Here is a 16,351-nt window from a genome sequence, read left to right as displayed (position 1 = left end):
CAGATTTTTAATGTTCTCTTGCAACATGGCTTTGACATACAAAATCTCCAAGGTCAAGAATATGATGGAGCAAGCAATATGCGTAGGGAATTGAATGGTTTGCAAGTTTTGATTTTGAATGAGTGTCAATATGCTTATTATGTTCATTGTTTTGCTCATCGTCTTCAGTTAGCATTGGATGTAGTAGCTAGAGAAGTGCCTAAAGTGCATAAATTTTTCAAAGACTTGTCTGATATTATTAATATGACTTCTACTTCTTCCAAACATCATGATGAATTGTAGAAAGCCCAAGCAAATGAAATTGCTTGTATGGTTTCCATAAATGAGTTAAAAATTGGAATAGGTATGAGTCAAATTGGCATTTTACAATGTTCTGATGAGACTCGATAGAGTTTCACTTGAACTTAATTACTAGTTTATTGACGATGTATAATGCAACTAGCATAGTTCTTGAAAATCTTAAAAATACCGCTTCTAATTTTTCTCAGTGATGAGATCTCATAGTGCATATCATAGATTGAGATCTTTTGAGGTTATTTTTATTTTGCAAGTGATGAAAAAAGTTATGGAGATTACTGATATTCTTTGTCAAGCTTTACAACGTCATTCTCAAGATATATTAAATGTCTTGAGTCTAGTCTCAACAACAAAAAATTTAATTCAAAAGTTGAGAGAAAATGAATGGGATGAACTGTTGAACAATGTGATATCTTTTTGTGAAACTTGGGAGTTAGAAGTTCCAGATACGAATGCTCGATACATCGTAGGTCGTAGTCGTAGCAAGAAGGAAGACATTACGGTGGAGCATCATCATTGAGTGGATATATATTTTGCTATAATAGATACTCAGTTGCTAGAATTGAACAGTAGATTTAATAAAACTACAATTTTAGATCCTAAAGAGTTCTTCAAGTTTTTCGAGATTGAGAAAATTTGTGCTCTTGTAAACAAGTTCTATCCAACAGATTTTTCTCAACAAGAGAAAGAACGTCTTTCGTATGAGTTAAAACATTATGAGCTCGATGCTTGTCAACATCCTGAATTGAGAAAAATATTAACACTTTTTGATATTTGTAAAAATTTAGTTGAGGTTAGCTATCCACTTGTTGATAAGTTGATTCATCTTATATTGACACTTTCAGTATCAATTGCATCTATAGAACATGTTTTTTGCAGCTATGAAGATTGTGAAGACTAAATTTTGTACTAAGATGGAAGATGATTTTTTGAAAAATTCTTTAGTTGTCTAAATTGAGAAAGAAATTGCGGAAACTTTTAATGTAGATTAAATAATTGATGATTTCGGTGTAACGAGGAATAACGAAGAGTGAAATTTAAATAATTTTAAATTTTTTTCAAACTTATTTTATTCATTATCATATTTATTTACCTAATTTTTACTTTTAAAGATATTAACTACATCACCTTATTATTAAATATAAAATTATACATCACATTTAGTCATTTTATGATCATTTTAGTGGAAAAATGAGGGATAAGAATATATATTCTAAAAGAATTTTTGCAATAAAATGAGGGACTATTAATTTTTCTATTAATCCTTTTCTAATAGTTCATTTATTTGAACATCAAATTCATCTATGTCTTGTTTAGTATAGATTATAGGTTTAACCCTAATGATTTTATTAGGATTTACCAATTTTATTTCACAAGATCGAGGACTGTTTTTCCATAATTTTAATGGTTCTTCACTAAAATTATTTTCAAGAATTTTAAACAACCAATGATTTGTTTCTAGATGTTTAATTTGTTCTTTTCTTGTTGGTGTAAAGTTTTCATCGCATATAAACTTATGATTTTCTACAAGTGGTATTTCTACTGAAAAATTTTCATCTCTGAGTAAGGGTATAAATTTTTGGCATAAAAAGCAAACATTCACTTTGGACTTTAGGTCAATACTTGTATTGGTTTTTGTTTAGTCAACTCTCTTAGTCAGAATGAGGTAGAAAAAATGAGTGTTAATTTGGTGCAAAAACCCAACTCTTTTTGCTCTTCCTCGAGTGGGGGTGATGGATGCATAATAATAAGTACTTGTCTCAAAGTTTTCACATGGAATTGGGAAAAGTAACATATAAGCAAAGGTAGCTCCATTTCTCACCTCATTTCTTCAGCTTGTTTTATTTTCTAAGATTTAATAATTGGTTAATTATTAATTTATAACTCTATATTTCTGACCCCATACAATATCAGTTCAACTCACTCCCTTCCTAAGGAATTGGTTGATTGCTGTTTACATTTGATGCTCTCTTTTTTTAAAATTTTAATCATTTATTTTTGTCTTCTTAAACAATTGATTGCTGTTTTCTTGGGTTGTCGGAGAGATGCATAAGAAGAAGAATAAAATAAAGGCATGCCAAAGGAGTCATTTCCTTGTATGTTAATTATTATTATTGGTACATAGCCACACTCCTAAACCAAGTTGTGGGTCCACTAATGTTTTTATTTATGGTCCACGACCAAACCCATTTTCATGTATGCCACGTGTATGATAGCAGATGCGTGATATAAGCATGAAGTATGATGATGCCCCCACCGCATTTCCTCAATTTGTCTATACCAATTCATCTCTTCTCCGATTCAATTAATGTTACAAATCAATACGAAAAACACGAAATTAATGTATAAATTTAGCCTATGTGTAGTAATATAACATGTGTGCGCATGTCTGGCGTGTGAGTTGTATATGTTTAGAAGCAAAATCTGCCACGTATGAAATAAAATATGTTTGATTCGGTTCCATTTGGATGCCTATCTTATCGCTAACATAGCAGATATCGTTACTTGGAAGTATACACAGCGTTCCGTTAGCCGCCGCCATGGGAGAAAGCTTAAGAGTTGAGAGAGAGAGAGAGAGCACCTAAATAAATCATAAACTTGCTCATTCGTGATTTATGATGAAGCCCACCTTCCTTTTCACGTCACTTTCTCTCTTCTTCTCTTTCATTTGTTTTAATCTGCATTCCTTCCCTCTCTCTCTCTCTTTAATAGTTAATCCTCGCCCGCACTATAAATATCACCCCACTACAAATCCTTCTTCTTCACTATTCTTCCCTTCATCTTCTTCGTGTTGTTTGTAGAGATATGGGAGATAATCGCAATGTTAATCTGCCACCGGGGTTCAGATTCTATCCAACAGATGAAGAGCTAGTGGTTCATTTCCTTCAACGTAAGGCCGCCCTCTTGCCTTGCCACCCTGATGTCATCCCTGATCTTGACCTCTATCCATATGATCCCTGGGAACTTGATGGTATTATCTCTCTCTCTCTCTATATATATATATATACACATTACCTTCCTTTTGTTCCTCTAACAAATATGGTGGAAATGAACCGTAGGTAAAGCATTGGGAGAGGGGAACCAGTGGTACTACTACAGCAGGAGGACGCAAAACAGGAACACCAGCAAAGGGTACTGGAAGCCAATGGGAATAGATGAGCCTGTGGTTAATAGCAATAGCAGCAAGAAAGTTGGGATGAAAAAATACTTCGTTTTCTACATTGGGGAATCGGGTCCCGCCGGCGTCAAAACCAATTGGATAATGCAAGAATATCGTCTCTCCGATTCTGATTCCAGCTCCAGTAGTCGATCATCCAAACGTAGAGGAGGACATTCCAAAATTGTTAGTACCCTGCACTCATTCGTTGGTTTAATTTTTCTCATGGATCTTCTACTCTTTGCATGTTTAAATTTAGTCCCTCTATTTTCTTTATTTAAGGATTAAAGTTTGATTGATAACGTTGCTAAAATACATCTTTTAATTTGAATTATGTGGCATTTTTTAAACCAAAAAATTTGCTTGCGTGGCTAATATTCACATGTGGAAAATCGGGATTGTTAAATTCGCCACATGAGTATTTTTTTAATTTTGAAAATGATACGTAATCAAATACATTGACAATGTTATCAATTGAACTTTAATTATAGAAAAATAGATTAAAATGTTGAAATTAAAAGCAATGGACTAAATTTATACCACTTTTCTCACCTAGTATCAAGTTTTTTAACTAAAATGGTACATTAATTTCGTCTTATTTCACTTTAAAACACGATATCAACTAGTAATATTATGATATGCGACACTTTTTAAATAAAATGAGATGAATTTGATATATACGTATATATATTTTTGACGATAAAATGAGATGAATTTGATATATACATATTTTTTTTACGAGATATAAAATTTTATGATTTATTTTAGAAATAACTTTAAACATCCGGTGATTCGTAATTAAGCATTGTGATTATTAAATATTAGTGCTGTATTTTTTTATTAAATATTATTGCTTTATTGACCTATGTTATAGGATTATAGCAAATGGGTGGTTTGTCGAGTATATGAAAGAAATTGTAGTGAAGAAGAAGATGATGGAACAGAGCTGTCGTGCTTGGATGAAGTGTTTCTATCATTGGATGATCTGGATGAAATTAGCTTGCCAGATTAGATGCCCCCCTTTGAGATATATCCTTTAGGGTTAATTAATTCCATTTATATAAAAAGAAAAAAGAAAGCTTTTTCTTAAATCCAAATGTAGAACCATGGCATTAATATGTGTTTGTAGGGGGAAATGGAATATTATTATAGCAAGTATTCTACATATATATATATATATATATTTGTGGGTAGTATATAATTTCTGGAATTTTGCTAATTTTAGCACCGAATCCAAAAGAAAAGAAAAACATGGAAAAATATCGTCTGCAATTACATTTCCAAGTAAGTGGACTTGTCTGAGGATAGTGCGTGGACCGGAACATCCCCCGAGGACAGCCACATATTATGTTGGGAAAACATCTCTTATTGAATTTTTAAATGAAAAAAAATAAAGTTATTTTAATGTTTTTATTAATTATAAAATTTAATTCAACTCAATAATAATAATAAACTTATCAAGGTAAAAGTGTTATAAATATCTCTTTTATGCAGAAATAGATAAAAAAATTTATTATTAAAAAATTGACGTGATTAATGAAATAATCAAACAATTACATATCTTTGGCGTATAAAAATTAGATTTTAATAATAAAATGGATGAAATATTTAATAGAATGACTTGTTTACTTTTTTATCCATGTATAAGATTAATTTATCTATTTTTTTGAAAAATAAAATAAAATATAATTTAACTTTTAAATACAATGACTTTCATAATATTTTTTGTTCCTATAGTTTTCATGTGTCGACTGTTGAGATAAATAGCATGGAAAATGTGTGCACTTTGAGAAGGAAAAGAAAATGAGTGGTAAAATTTTTTGGGTTTGAGATGGTCACGTGGGAGGGTGAGGGTGGAGCCCAAAGAGCACTGTGTAAGGCTTTGGTGGGGTAAGAGACCGTATGAAGCAATGTTTTTACATCCTTTTAGGCCCTCAGTTCTCCCCTTTAGGCTTTTGGAGACAAATTTATTAGCTTTTTCCACTATGATTTGTTGTCTTCGTGTCACAATGCTACTGGTGGTGGCTGCTTACACAAGCATTCCGTCACATATGATGCAAGCACTCCCACGCTTTTAAACCCCACACGAGTTAAATAAAACTTTCACTCTATGTGAGTATATTCGGTTCGATTCGGTTTTTAAAATAAAAATTAAACCGAATCATTTTATTCGGTTTTTAATTTTTGAAATTGAAATCAAATTAGTATGAAATAAAAATTGAAGTATCCGAAATTGAAAATTGCAGTTTGGTTTGATCCAGCTTTGTCAAAAAAAAAGTCACTTTATTTTGGGTCTTTTTTTTTATAGCAATTATAACACTCATTTATACATTTATAAATAATTAAATTAATATTATAATCATCCGTAAGATCACTTAAAAATTATTTTAATTTAAGCTATTAAGTTTATAAATAATTTTAAGTTATTAAAAGAAAAGTTAATACATAAATCATTCATCTACCTAATGTTTTAATTGGTTACTAACTTTAATTAGTTATAATTGAGTCATTCCATACCTAAAAAACGAGTCATTACAATATGTCAATATAATTGATTAAATTCATAATTATCAAATATATATAATTGGTAACTTGTGTATAATTATTTATTTTATAAATAAAATGTTATAAAATTTAATAAACTATTTTTAAAAATTATAATTATTATATTTAAGAAATTACACTTTCATAACTTTTTGTGAAATATTTCTATAACTTTAACTTTTCTATGATCATATCTAGTTTTTAATAATAATAATAATAATAATAATAATAATAATAATAATAATAATACAGTTAAATGAATTAGTCCATATAGACATTGAAATGATCAATTTATTATTCTATTAGGACTATTTCTTTAACTATAGATTTTTTTCATTCGATTTGATTTGGATAAAACAAGTTCCATGTAGAAAAATTGAACTCGAACCGAATTGTACAATTTGGGTGATAAAATCAACCTGAAATTGAACCGAACATCACAAAGCTAGAATCAAACCAAATACATCGGTTCGAATCGATTTCTCGATTTCTTTGCTCAACCTAACTTAGATTAAAGATTTTCATATTTTAAATTAGTTTAATACGACTTAAATTTAAATTTAAATATACCAATATTAATAAAAAATATTATTGATATGTGAACAAGAAAATGAGTTAATAAATTGAGTCAACTAAAAATAAGCTTAGGTTAAATTTTTTTTTTTTGAAATCAAACCACGACTCGACTAGGTATTGGATATCTCTGTAATTGATGGAATTTAAAAGTTTTTATTTTATTTGTTCATATTTATTTTTGGTTCGAACTAATTCATGAAATTCAAATTATTTATTTAATATTGAAAATAAAATTATATTAGTATATGTTTTATTATCAAATAATATTTTGTATTACAGCATTTATATATATTTTAAAATTTTTAATCTAATGAATACCAATATCATCATTGACATAGTATAAACTGTCATATGGTGTGTTTCGATAAACTCTATGTGGCCTTTGATTAAATATAGAAGCCAATTTAATATTTTATAATTAGTACATATTTAGAAAGAAATTAAATAAAAAATAAAAAGTTTTGATTTACATTGCTAGTTTATTCAGAAACTGTCTTCTTAGGACAATCTCTAAGGATGTGATCCTTGGAGCCACATTTAAAACAGTGCTCACAGACTGGGAGAAATGATCTTCTCCTCGATCCTCCTTTACTAGCTACATATGTTGCTTGCTGCCCCGGCGTAACTGTCGAACCCAAACTTGGTCTCTGATCATATCTCTGAGTGCGAATTGGTGTTTAATATATCGTACCTCGAGAATCCCTAGCCTTTTTCATAGGTGAGAATGATACAGAGCTAGTTTGTCCCTGACTTCTTTTCATCAGACTTCTATCGTTCTTTTTCTGCTCTTCATTCATGACTTGTTCTACTTTCAAAGCTCGCTCGACTAAAGTAGAGAACTCCTGAATCTTTAGAGCTATTAGGTATACCCTAATCCCATCATTAAGACCACGCTCAAACCGAGCACACATATCAGCTTCCGTAGACACAAACTCCTTAGCATCGTACAAATTCCCTCTCAGTACTCTGCAACAGTCAATCTATTCTGCTCAAGATACAAAAATTCTCTCTTTCGTTCCTCCAGATAGATCTCATTGATGTATTTCTTTTGAAATTCCGCTAGGAAGTACTTCCAAGTCAACTATGAGGGTTGAACTATATGGGATACAGTATCCCACCATTGGTAAGCCTCCTCCTTAAGTAAGGATACAGCACATTCTAATTTTTCCTCAGGTGTGCAGTGTAGCTGCTGCAGAATCCTTTGCGCGTTCTCTAACCAATACTCAGCTGCCGAGGGACCATTGTCTTCCTTCCCTTTGAAATCTTCTGCACCATATTTGCGAATTTTCTCAAGAGGAGACCCATAGCTTACTGGAGCCGAAGGTGCCTGTGGTATAGCCCCAATTAACTGCCTAATCATATTAGCCATAGACTGGAAAAAAGCCTCTTGACCTGACCCAATAGTGCTAGTAGGGGCCTGTTGTTGTGCCTGATCAGGACCTCTATCTTCTGCTCCAACCGGTGCATGATTCTTTACTTCGCCATTTACAGCCCTACAAGAGTCTGCTGACATCTTTCAACCTAGAATTGACAAAAGAGTGGATCATGTACTTATAACATATTTTGGCATATACAATTAACCCGAGTTTTCTTATACCAACATCCCTTACCTGGATCGTCGATGATCCCAAGTAAAGTGTACCACATTGGATACACAAGAGAATCCATAGTAATTTCTAGTGAATCAAAACATTAATCTTAAGCTTTATTAATTCATTCATTTATTCACTGTTCTCAAAGCCATAATTGTTTTCAAGGTTTATATAATTAACACCTTAATCCAAACATAAATAATTCATACATAATGTTCAATCACATTTCTAAGACCCTTATACTTTAGAAACACCACATAACATAATATATTATTCAAAAATCACTCCATAAACACAACTTAAGCTATTATTCATTTCCATGGTAACCTATAAAATTAATAATCCATAAATATTTTCCCAAGCAATTAATTGAACACAAAAGATTTCAATATTATTTTAAGAAAATGGAAATCATAGATTACATACCCAAACTTCAACTTAAAATAGCTCAAAAGTCTCTAAAATTCCTTCTTCAAGCTTCCAAGTCCAACTTTACCTTTTTCCTTTCTCGTTCTTCTTTCTCTTCAATATTTCAAAATATTCACAATCAACTCAATATAATATATATACACACACACATACACACACAAAATGATATTCTATAGCTAAAATGATAACATGCATGGATAATTAACCCTTCCCTCCATTTTCTCTCTACTTGATCATTATTCATCTCATAACCCTAACCTTTTCTTCCACTTTTTCTTCAAACTAAGCTCCGACATGTGGATGAAGTTTTGATGGATGGATTAATCAAAATGGGTGAGAAATAAGGTGGAAATTAAGAAGAAAAATGAAACAAAAAATGGTGGCTTTCTACCCTGCTAACTTTTGATCAAATTCCTCACTTTTCTGCAATAAACCTCTCTTTTATTTCAATCAAAGGCTAGGATTAAAACTTGGAATTTAAATCCAATGGTTCCTATTGGTTCCTACACAAATATCTCCGATTTCCCTTTTTATACATTAATGAAATCAATTTTTTTTTTAAAAATCAAAATTCAGATATTTATCTATCTCATGAAATACCCTAACTAATCTTTCGCATTCTATAAGCCTATTAAGGGGTAGGCACTAGTCACGAATTTTAAAAATTAATTTTGTTTAAATTATTTGTTACTATATGTGTAAATTTATCTTTCTATTTTTATTGGACTTTTTATTCAAAAGTTTAAATGATAATATACTAAGATATCGATACTTTTATCAAAACATAAGGTATAGATGCTTTTACATAGGTATCGATATTTATCCCTGTATTGATTGAAAATAATATTTAGATCATTTCTAAGCATATTCGATTAACTGGTAATGTCCCTAAACTTCTAATATAAATTTATCGGATTGTTTAAATGAAAATTTTATCATTTAATGTTCAAAATACCTAGTGATTAGCCAAGATCATTCTGGCACCAAATGTAATATTCTATATCAGGTTTTGAGGGTCGGATCGGGTATAGGAGTGTTACATGGCAAGGGTTTTTTATATAAATTTGTTGGTCTTATGTTTGATTCTCAAATAATATTTTTCAATTGTGTTATTCGAAGATTATATAAAAGTATAAAAAGATAAAAATGCCCTTATAATAATATTGATTACCCTTTAAGGTAAGGATATTTTAGTAATTTCACAATTCATCTATAATTCACAACATTATCGGTAATATATACTTATTATAAAACCCCTGATTGAATTAATGTTATGGGTTAATAGAGTATCAACTTAATTAAGGAAAAAACAAATTTATTATTTTTATAATGATAATTAATATTATAATTATAGTAATTTTATGTTACCATATTTTTAGGGAAAAATATCAAAAAAAGCCACTTTTTTTTAAATTTACCGAAATTGGTCCGGTATTTTATTATTTACCGGAATAGGCCCTTTTCCCTTAAAGCGCGTCACGTCGGTAGCGCTTTTCGACGTGATGAAATCGCGTTGGCGTGGACGCGATTTGTTGCCACGTCATCAAAGCGCGCTGACGTGGACGTGATTTGCTGCCACGTAGCGCGCCCCTGGGGACGCGTTTTCCCCGTTTTTCCCATGTTAGGTTTTTGGTTTTTAAGGTTAGGGTTTAGGATTTTTAGGATTTTAGAGAAAAAAGTAAATTAATTATAATTTATTCAAAATTGGATTACGTTTCGTGTTTATGGGTTTTTAAGATAAAATCAAAGCAGGATGCTTTATGAGAAGAATTTGTGAAATCGCGCCCTCGTGGACGCGCTTTTGCTACAGTAGGTCCTGAAAAAAATAATTTCGAGTTGACGTTTCTGAGCAAATAGTATAAAAAACGCAGTAGTGACAGGCAACCTCCGATTTTTGCTTTACTCGGTCGCGTTGCCCCGCACATCTCCCGATATAATGTTGCCAAGACGGCAGACCCCCAACTCAATTCACCAGCTGCTCTAAAATCAACGAGTTTCAGCAGCCATCTTAGATGTACGCGGCTCCGTGACAAGTCCGGCATCAGATAACCTCCAATTATCTGAAGAATGTATGCCCGAGCATATCGGATTCTTTCTACTTCGGTTGAATCATCATCCGGATCCGGGAATGTGTCTCGTAACCAGCCCATCTCGATCCGACCTCCATCTATTTTTTCCGGAATAATGCCCAAAAGCTCGTAGCACATTGCTCCCTAATGGCTGGATTGGACAGACCCGGTGACTGGGTATCCGTCCACCGGCAATCCCAATTGCAGACTGACATCTTTCAAAGTGATAGTGCACTCTCCACATGGAAGATGGAATGTGTGTGTCTCGGGTCTCCACCTCTCGATCAACGCATTGATAAGTTGCGGGTCCAACTTGCACCCCCGGCCTACCATCGCCACGTGCCAAAAACCCGCTTCCCGTAGGTAGTTCTCTACCAACAGTGATGGAGGAGCATGCATATTCCGGATATAGCATTCCAATATCCGATCTACAGACTTTTATAACAAATAATAAATTAATAATTATCTAAAAATACATAAATAAAAAAATCTTAAATAATATTTAAAAATTAAATTTAACATTTACCATTTTCATTTGTTCGACGGATATGTGCTGCTTATCAAGACGAGTCAATTCTCCGGCCATTGCTGAAATCGTACAAATTTTTACGATTTAAAAAAAATTTTAAAAAATAAATTTTTTTAAATTATTTAAAAATAGGGATTTAAGAGAAATTTAAGAAGAAATTGAGAGCAAATTGAGATTAAATATGAATTTGAGAGAAATTTAGAAGGAATTTGAGAGCAATTTGAGAGGAAATTGAGAAAATAATTGAGAGAGGATTAGTTTGTGAAAAATAAATAAAGGGTGGGGTATTTATAGATTTTTTTTTACCGTTGCACTGTTCACGCGCGGGGAAATCGCATCCCCAGGGGCGTGCTACGTGGCAGCAAATCGCGTCCACATCAGCGCGATTTGATGACGTGGACACAAATCGCGCTTACGTGGACGTGATTTGTTGCCACATCAGCAAAGCGCGCTGACGTGGACGCGATTTGCTGACACGTCCCCTAACTTCGCGCTGACGTGGACGCGCCTTAGGGGAAAAGGGCCCATTCCGATAAATAATAAAATATCGGGCCCATTTCGGTAAATTTAAAAAAAATAGGCTTTTAATGGTAAATTATCCATATTTTTATTAAAAAATAAAAAGAAAATATATGTGTGGCTCTATTACTCCTATTTTGGAGTTTTCAACAATTAAATATTCTAACAATATCTAAATTTCACTCAAAGAGAATACGATTTACCATAAAGCTTCTGCAATTATTGGTACTAAAATATGAAACTGAAAGGGACAAACCCAATTAATTTGATACGTAGGAGTGACACCATGTAATTGTTCTGTCAAAATAATTTATTTTAATTACCAAAATGTTAAGCTGAATAATCTCTTGAGTGTTTTATTGTAAGTATATCTTTAAAAGAAATTCTCTTATAAAATAGACTAGACATTTAAAAAGATTGATAATTTAAAATATAATAATAGGAAAGTTATAAAGTGTGGCATGTGTTACACGCACAAAAAACCCGTCATCTAACATGGCGGGTTCACTTTTCAGAGAGAGAAAAAATTATCATACTATAATTTTTTAAAGTTAAATAACTAAAACGTGAACATACTATTATAGAAAATATTTTGACCGTTCCTTTGGTAATGGTTCTCTCCATTATGCGAAGCTAAGCTAATTATTCTGTATCAAACTCGGTTATGAGATTATAATATCTGAGTTGGTGCTTTAATTTTCTTATTATTGGTATTTGGTAGATTGGGTTGTTTCTGAGTATTATTTTTAATATTGTTTCAAGTAGGAACTTTTGTCCTAAGATAAATTGATTCGTAATTGTCTTTTTATTCTAATAGCAAGAGCAATTTGGCATAGTCAAAGTAGAAGAGCAATTGGATCATGTTATGAGGGTGAGCTATAGACTAAAGAGTCGATTGTGGAGCTGTTGTCATAATTGATTTACAACTAAGGAAAAAGATCTCTGAAGATGTTCTTTGATCGCTTTAACTGGCTAGCTTACCATAGAATCAGAAAATATCATCAAATCAATTTACACTAATTTAATTTGAAATTTCTTTCTGTTTTTTCGTATATTATTATGCACCTTGTCGTTTTGAAGGAAAAATTGATTTACATTGGCGAACCCTTGAATGGCAAGCCATCACTCTAACGGAGCGACGATGGCGGACTTGAGGTGTGAGAGAAGTTGGACATCCTCTCCGGTTACTCAAACCTATGAGTATCGAATACGAGAATGTACCCAACACAGGCATCTTCATTGTCTTTGAAGAGTAATATTCTCGAATCTAAGTCTAGACACGAATATTTGAAAGAAAGGAGTAAAAGATGATCAGCCAGGCTCCCAGTTTTACCTGGAATGCAAGTTAGATTTATGAATAACAGCAAGAAGTGCAAAAATGGAGCAAATAAAACAACTTTCTACCGTACTTACGGATACACCAAAACCTTTTATTCTACCACTGTTGAGACAAAGCCTAGAAAAATTCTTTGTAATTCAAAAAACATGAAAACTATAAGTACTCAAGGACCAACACCAAAATTATAGGCAGGTCTCATAATTTGGATCCCCATTACAACTGTTTGAGATTGATAAACAAAGAGATTCACGGTGTAAAACAGCATCGATAAAACTAACAAGATATCAAACTCAACTCCGTCTACTTACTGAAATAATTACAAGTTAACGACTATCATATCCATATGCCTGACACAAGCCGGACTGCAAAAGTTGAACTCGTAGATTCTTTGGAAAAGAATAAAGAAATGGGAATTGTGTGAAAAACAATTAGCACGGTAATTCGAGACCTGCAACAAATTGAGCTAGTGTGCCAACTTACCTCACCCGTGGTGGGGTCTGATAACCATGGCCTACTTCATGCTTTGGAGCAAGTGGAGATCGTTGATGAAATGGCTGCTGGCGACGTCTACGAGTTGTGTGATGAGTGGAACGGTTTTTTGGCTCTGTTGGCTTTTCGTTGATTGACTCGATCTGTTCCAAAGTCTCCACAACTTCTTTCATTGATGGACGGTTCCTAGGTTCAGGTTCAAGACATTTTAAAGCAAGTTGAGCTATTCGAAATGCAGCTTTGGAAGGATATTTGCCCTCCAAACGATGGTCCATTATGTTCTTCAATTTTCTTCTTTCAGATAAATGTGGCTTTACCCAGTCCACCAGAGTATGTTGCCCGCTTGGGCGGTTTTGGTCGAGTGCTCGTAAGCCGGTTAATATTTCAACTAAAACAACACCAAAACCATACACATCGCTCTTTACATATAAATGTCCTGTTTAATCAGCAAAATATTCAAGTCATGGAAACTGCAAACCCGGATTTGCTCAACTGTCTCAAAAATACAACAATATGGTGCAAAAGCAAGGACATTAATGTCCAAAGCACCCGAAATTCAGAAAAGGTTTGAGAGCAAAATCAGATTACCTGTAGCAACATATTCTGGAGCTGCATAACCATATGTACCCATGACTCTTGTTGTTACATGAGATTTGCTAGCTGAAGGACCCAATTTGGCCAACCCAAAATCCGATATCTTAGCCGTATACGACTGCAATAAAACCAATAGCCAAACCATATTAGAGGGTTACACCTCCATATCCATCCTATGGTATAATTCATGGGTTGTATAGAAAGTTACCCCATCAAGCAGTATATTTGAAGCTTTAAAATCTCTATAAATGACTTGCTTGTCCGATGTGTGCAAGAACGACAGGCCTTTTGCTGCTCCTATTGCAATTTTAAGCCGTATACTCCATTCGAGTGATTGAACAGTCGAACCTCCTGGATAACGAAAACCATGAAGGAAAGTCAGTACACACACAAGTATATGCTCACACGAATAATGGGAGACTTTAAAAAACAACAACTAAGTTTTAAGCTCTTACTTCCGAATAGATGGTTTTCCAAGCTACCCTTCTGCATAAACTCGTAAACGAGAAGAAGCTCTTGATCCTCCCAACAGTATCCTAGCAGCCTTACAAGATTAGGATGAGAAAACCTTCCTAAGAAATTTACCTCGGACTGCACCGATAAACAACAATCAGGATTATGTACATGTCGTAATGTACAAAGAAAATCAGTATAACAAGCACTAAACTACAAGTACGAACGTATCGCCACCTAGAGAAAGCGAACTGGATAATATACTCCGATCTTACTACAAATTTTCTTTGGGGACTTCAGTGAGAGGCACCAAACTAGATATCTCACTATTTCAAACCCAGAAACCAATAGGAATAGAAATCTACCATAAAGTTCTTATAGTGTCATTTTCTATTACTAACATCAATATATATCTATCAGTTTTCAAAGAGTGTTCCACAAATAGTAATGTAATTGTAAAGCATAAGAAAGAACTATTGACCTGCCATTCCTCAAATCCTTGTAAGCTTTCAGAGTTGAGTTTTTTAACAGCAATGAGGGTTCCACTACCACTCTTCCCTGGCGATTTCTCGTCAAGCCAACCTTTGAAGACTTTACCGAAACCTCCCTCGCCCAGCACCATTTCAGGCCTGAAATTCTTAGTTGCAGACTTCAATTCTGCAAAACTGAAGATCCTCAGATCAGGTGCTGGCAATATCTGCCCATTTGGGAAAACCTCATCCCCACTTGAAGCTGAGAACCTACTGCCCCTAGATATTGAAGTGGATGCTGTATTGCTGGTTGTTTGAGATATCACTATTTCAACCACAAATTTGAAAAAAAAAAATTGCACTCAACAAATGAAACAAAATAACCCATAATCATTAAAAAAAACGCAGAAATCCCCAGAAAAAGAAAGGGAGTTTGAAAGGTACCTGAACTGAGACAACCAGTGGTGGTTGGTGTTGGATTATCAGCTGAAGAACCCCAGCAAATCCCCATCTTGAAAAACCTTTTACCCTTCCCTTTGCCCACCTCGTTGGAGCATAACCAGACACACAAATCAGCAATAGCAAAACACAGAATTTCCAAACCATAAAACGAAAAACAAATATATCTTTTAACAAGTTGATGCTCAAAAAATTCAACTTTTTTTTCTGCTTTAATCCACCAACCTTTTTTTTCTCAATTCAAAGAAAAATAAAATAAAAGAAGTGCTCCTATTGCTTTTCTTTGCTTTGGTTTTTTCTTTTTTATAAATTGACTTGAATTCTCAGTTCCTAGTTATTTCCATTGCCACTAGCAGAGCAACTAAAACTTGACAATGGAAATGTTAATAATAATAATTAAATTTGCCGAAAAAGAAATCAACAAAGGGCCAGTGTATGAACTTAGGGTAATAAAAAAAGACGAAGTCTTTGGATGTTTTTACAGACGACATTAATGAAGAAAACTTGTTGGCGGGTAATATAGGCTGGAATTTTTTCTTGGGTCAACTGCCGTGTCCAAGAAAAAAAGGTCAGTCAAACTTAAGAATATTAATAAATGTACTAGAATCTAAACAAATTTCAAAAGAGAAAAGAAATTCAAACACTTTACATTTATTTATTTCATGCTTTGTTTGGAAAAAGAAAAATGAATCATGGAACTATCCGGTTTTCTTCATTTCATGTGCTTCATGAAATCACTGTGTGAATGGTAATGGCGAAATTTTGTAGAAAGTCTTCTAATTACATGTTTTTGATCAATTTAGACCTTTTTTATTACAATTTCATCATTTTTTTT

General features: G+C 33.0%; 3 protein-coding genes across 5 annotated transcripts; 1 reads left to right on the top strand and 2 right to left on the bottom strand.

The window, feature by feature from the left end:
- The first annotated feature begins 2,698 nt into the window (after positions 1 to 2,698).
- On the top strand, positions 2,699 to 4,673 carry LOC105795044 (NAC domain-containing protein 104). Its single transcript, XM_012624495.2, has 3 exons — positions 2,699 to 3,268; positions 3,357 to 3,640; positions 4,329 to 4,673. The coding sequence occupies exons 1-3, from the start codon at positions 3,103 to 3,105 to the stop codon at positions 4,464 to 4,466; spliced, it is 588 nt and encodes a 195-aa protein (XP_012479949.1). The 5' UTR covers positions 2,699 to 3,102; the 3' UTR covers positions 4,467 to 4,673.
- A 2,260-nt stretch (positions 4,674 to 6,933) lies between these two features.
- Positions 6,934 to 9,013, bottom strand: LOC105795045 (uncharacterized). Of its 2 annotated transcripts, XM_052628626.1 has the most exons (3): positions 8,854 to 9,009; positions 8,593 to 8,688; positions 6,934 to 8,095 (listed from the first exon to the last, which is right to left on the bottom strand). In XM_052628626.1, the coding sequence occupies exon 3, from the start codon at positions 8,085 to 8,087 to the stop codon at positions 7,656 to 7,658; it is 432 nt and encodes a 143-aa protein (XP_052484586.1). In that variant the 5' UTR covers positions 8,088 to 8,095; positions 8,593 to 8,688; positions 8,854 to 9,009; the 3' UTR covers positions 6,934 to 7,655. The 2 variants fall into 2 exon arrangements, with proteins under 2 accessions (XP_052484586.1, XP_012479951.1); XM_012624497.2 differs by lacking the exon at positions 8,593 to 8,688 and having other exon boundaries at positions 8,854 to 9,013.
- A 3,721-nt stretch (positions 9,014 to 12,734) lies between these two features.
- Positions 12,735 to 16,067, bottom strand: LOC105795040 (probable serine/threonine-protein kinase PIX13). 2 transcript variants are annotated; one of them, XM_052628625.1, is made up of 7 exons: positions 15,502 to 16,067; positions 15,069 to 15,382; positions 14,590 to 14,725; positions 14,343 to 14,485; positions 14,129 to 14,252; positions 13,532 to 13,976; positions 12,735 to 13,045 (listed from the first exon to the last, which is right to left on the bottom strand). In XM_052628625.1, exons 1-7 carry the CDS (start codon positions 15,566 to 15,568, stop codon positions 13,042 to 13,044), a joined length of 1,233 nt encoding a protein of 410 aa, XP_052484585.1. In that variant the 5' UTR covers positions 15,569 to 16,067; the 3' UTR covers positions 12,735 to 13,041. The 2 variants fall into 2 exon arrangements, with proteins under 2 accessions (XP_052484585.1, XP_052484584.1); XM_052628624.1 differs by lacking the exon at positions 12,735 to 13,045 and having other exon boundaries at positions 13,092 to 13,976; positions 15,502 to 15,591; positions 15,742 to 16,063.
- Between the last annotated feature and the right edge of the window lie 284 nt (positions 16,068 to 16,351).

The sequence above is a fragment of the Gossypium raimondii genome, chromosome 3 (genome assembly GCF_025698545.1).
Source record: "Gossypium raimondii isolate GPD5lz chromosome 3, ASM2569854v1, whole genome shotgun sequence".
Lineage (NCBI taxonomy): Eukaryota > Viridiplantae > Streptophyta > Magnoliopsida > Malvales > Malvaceae > Gossypium > Gossypium raimondii.
Note: the sequence above shows the minus strand (reverse complement) of the source record. Positions and strands in the feature narration are given on the sequence as shown.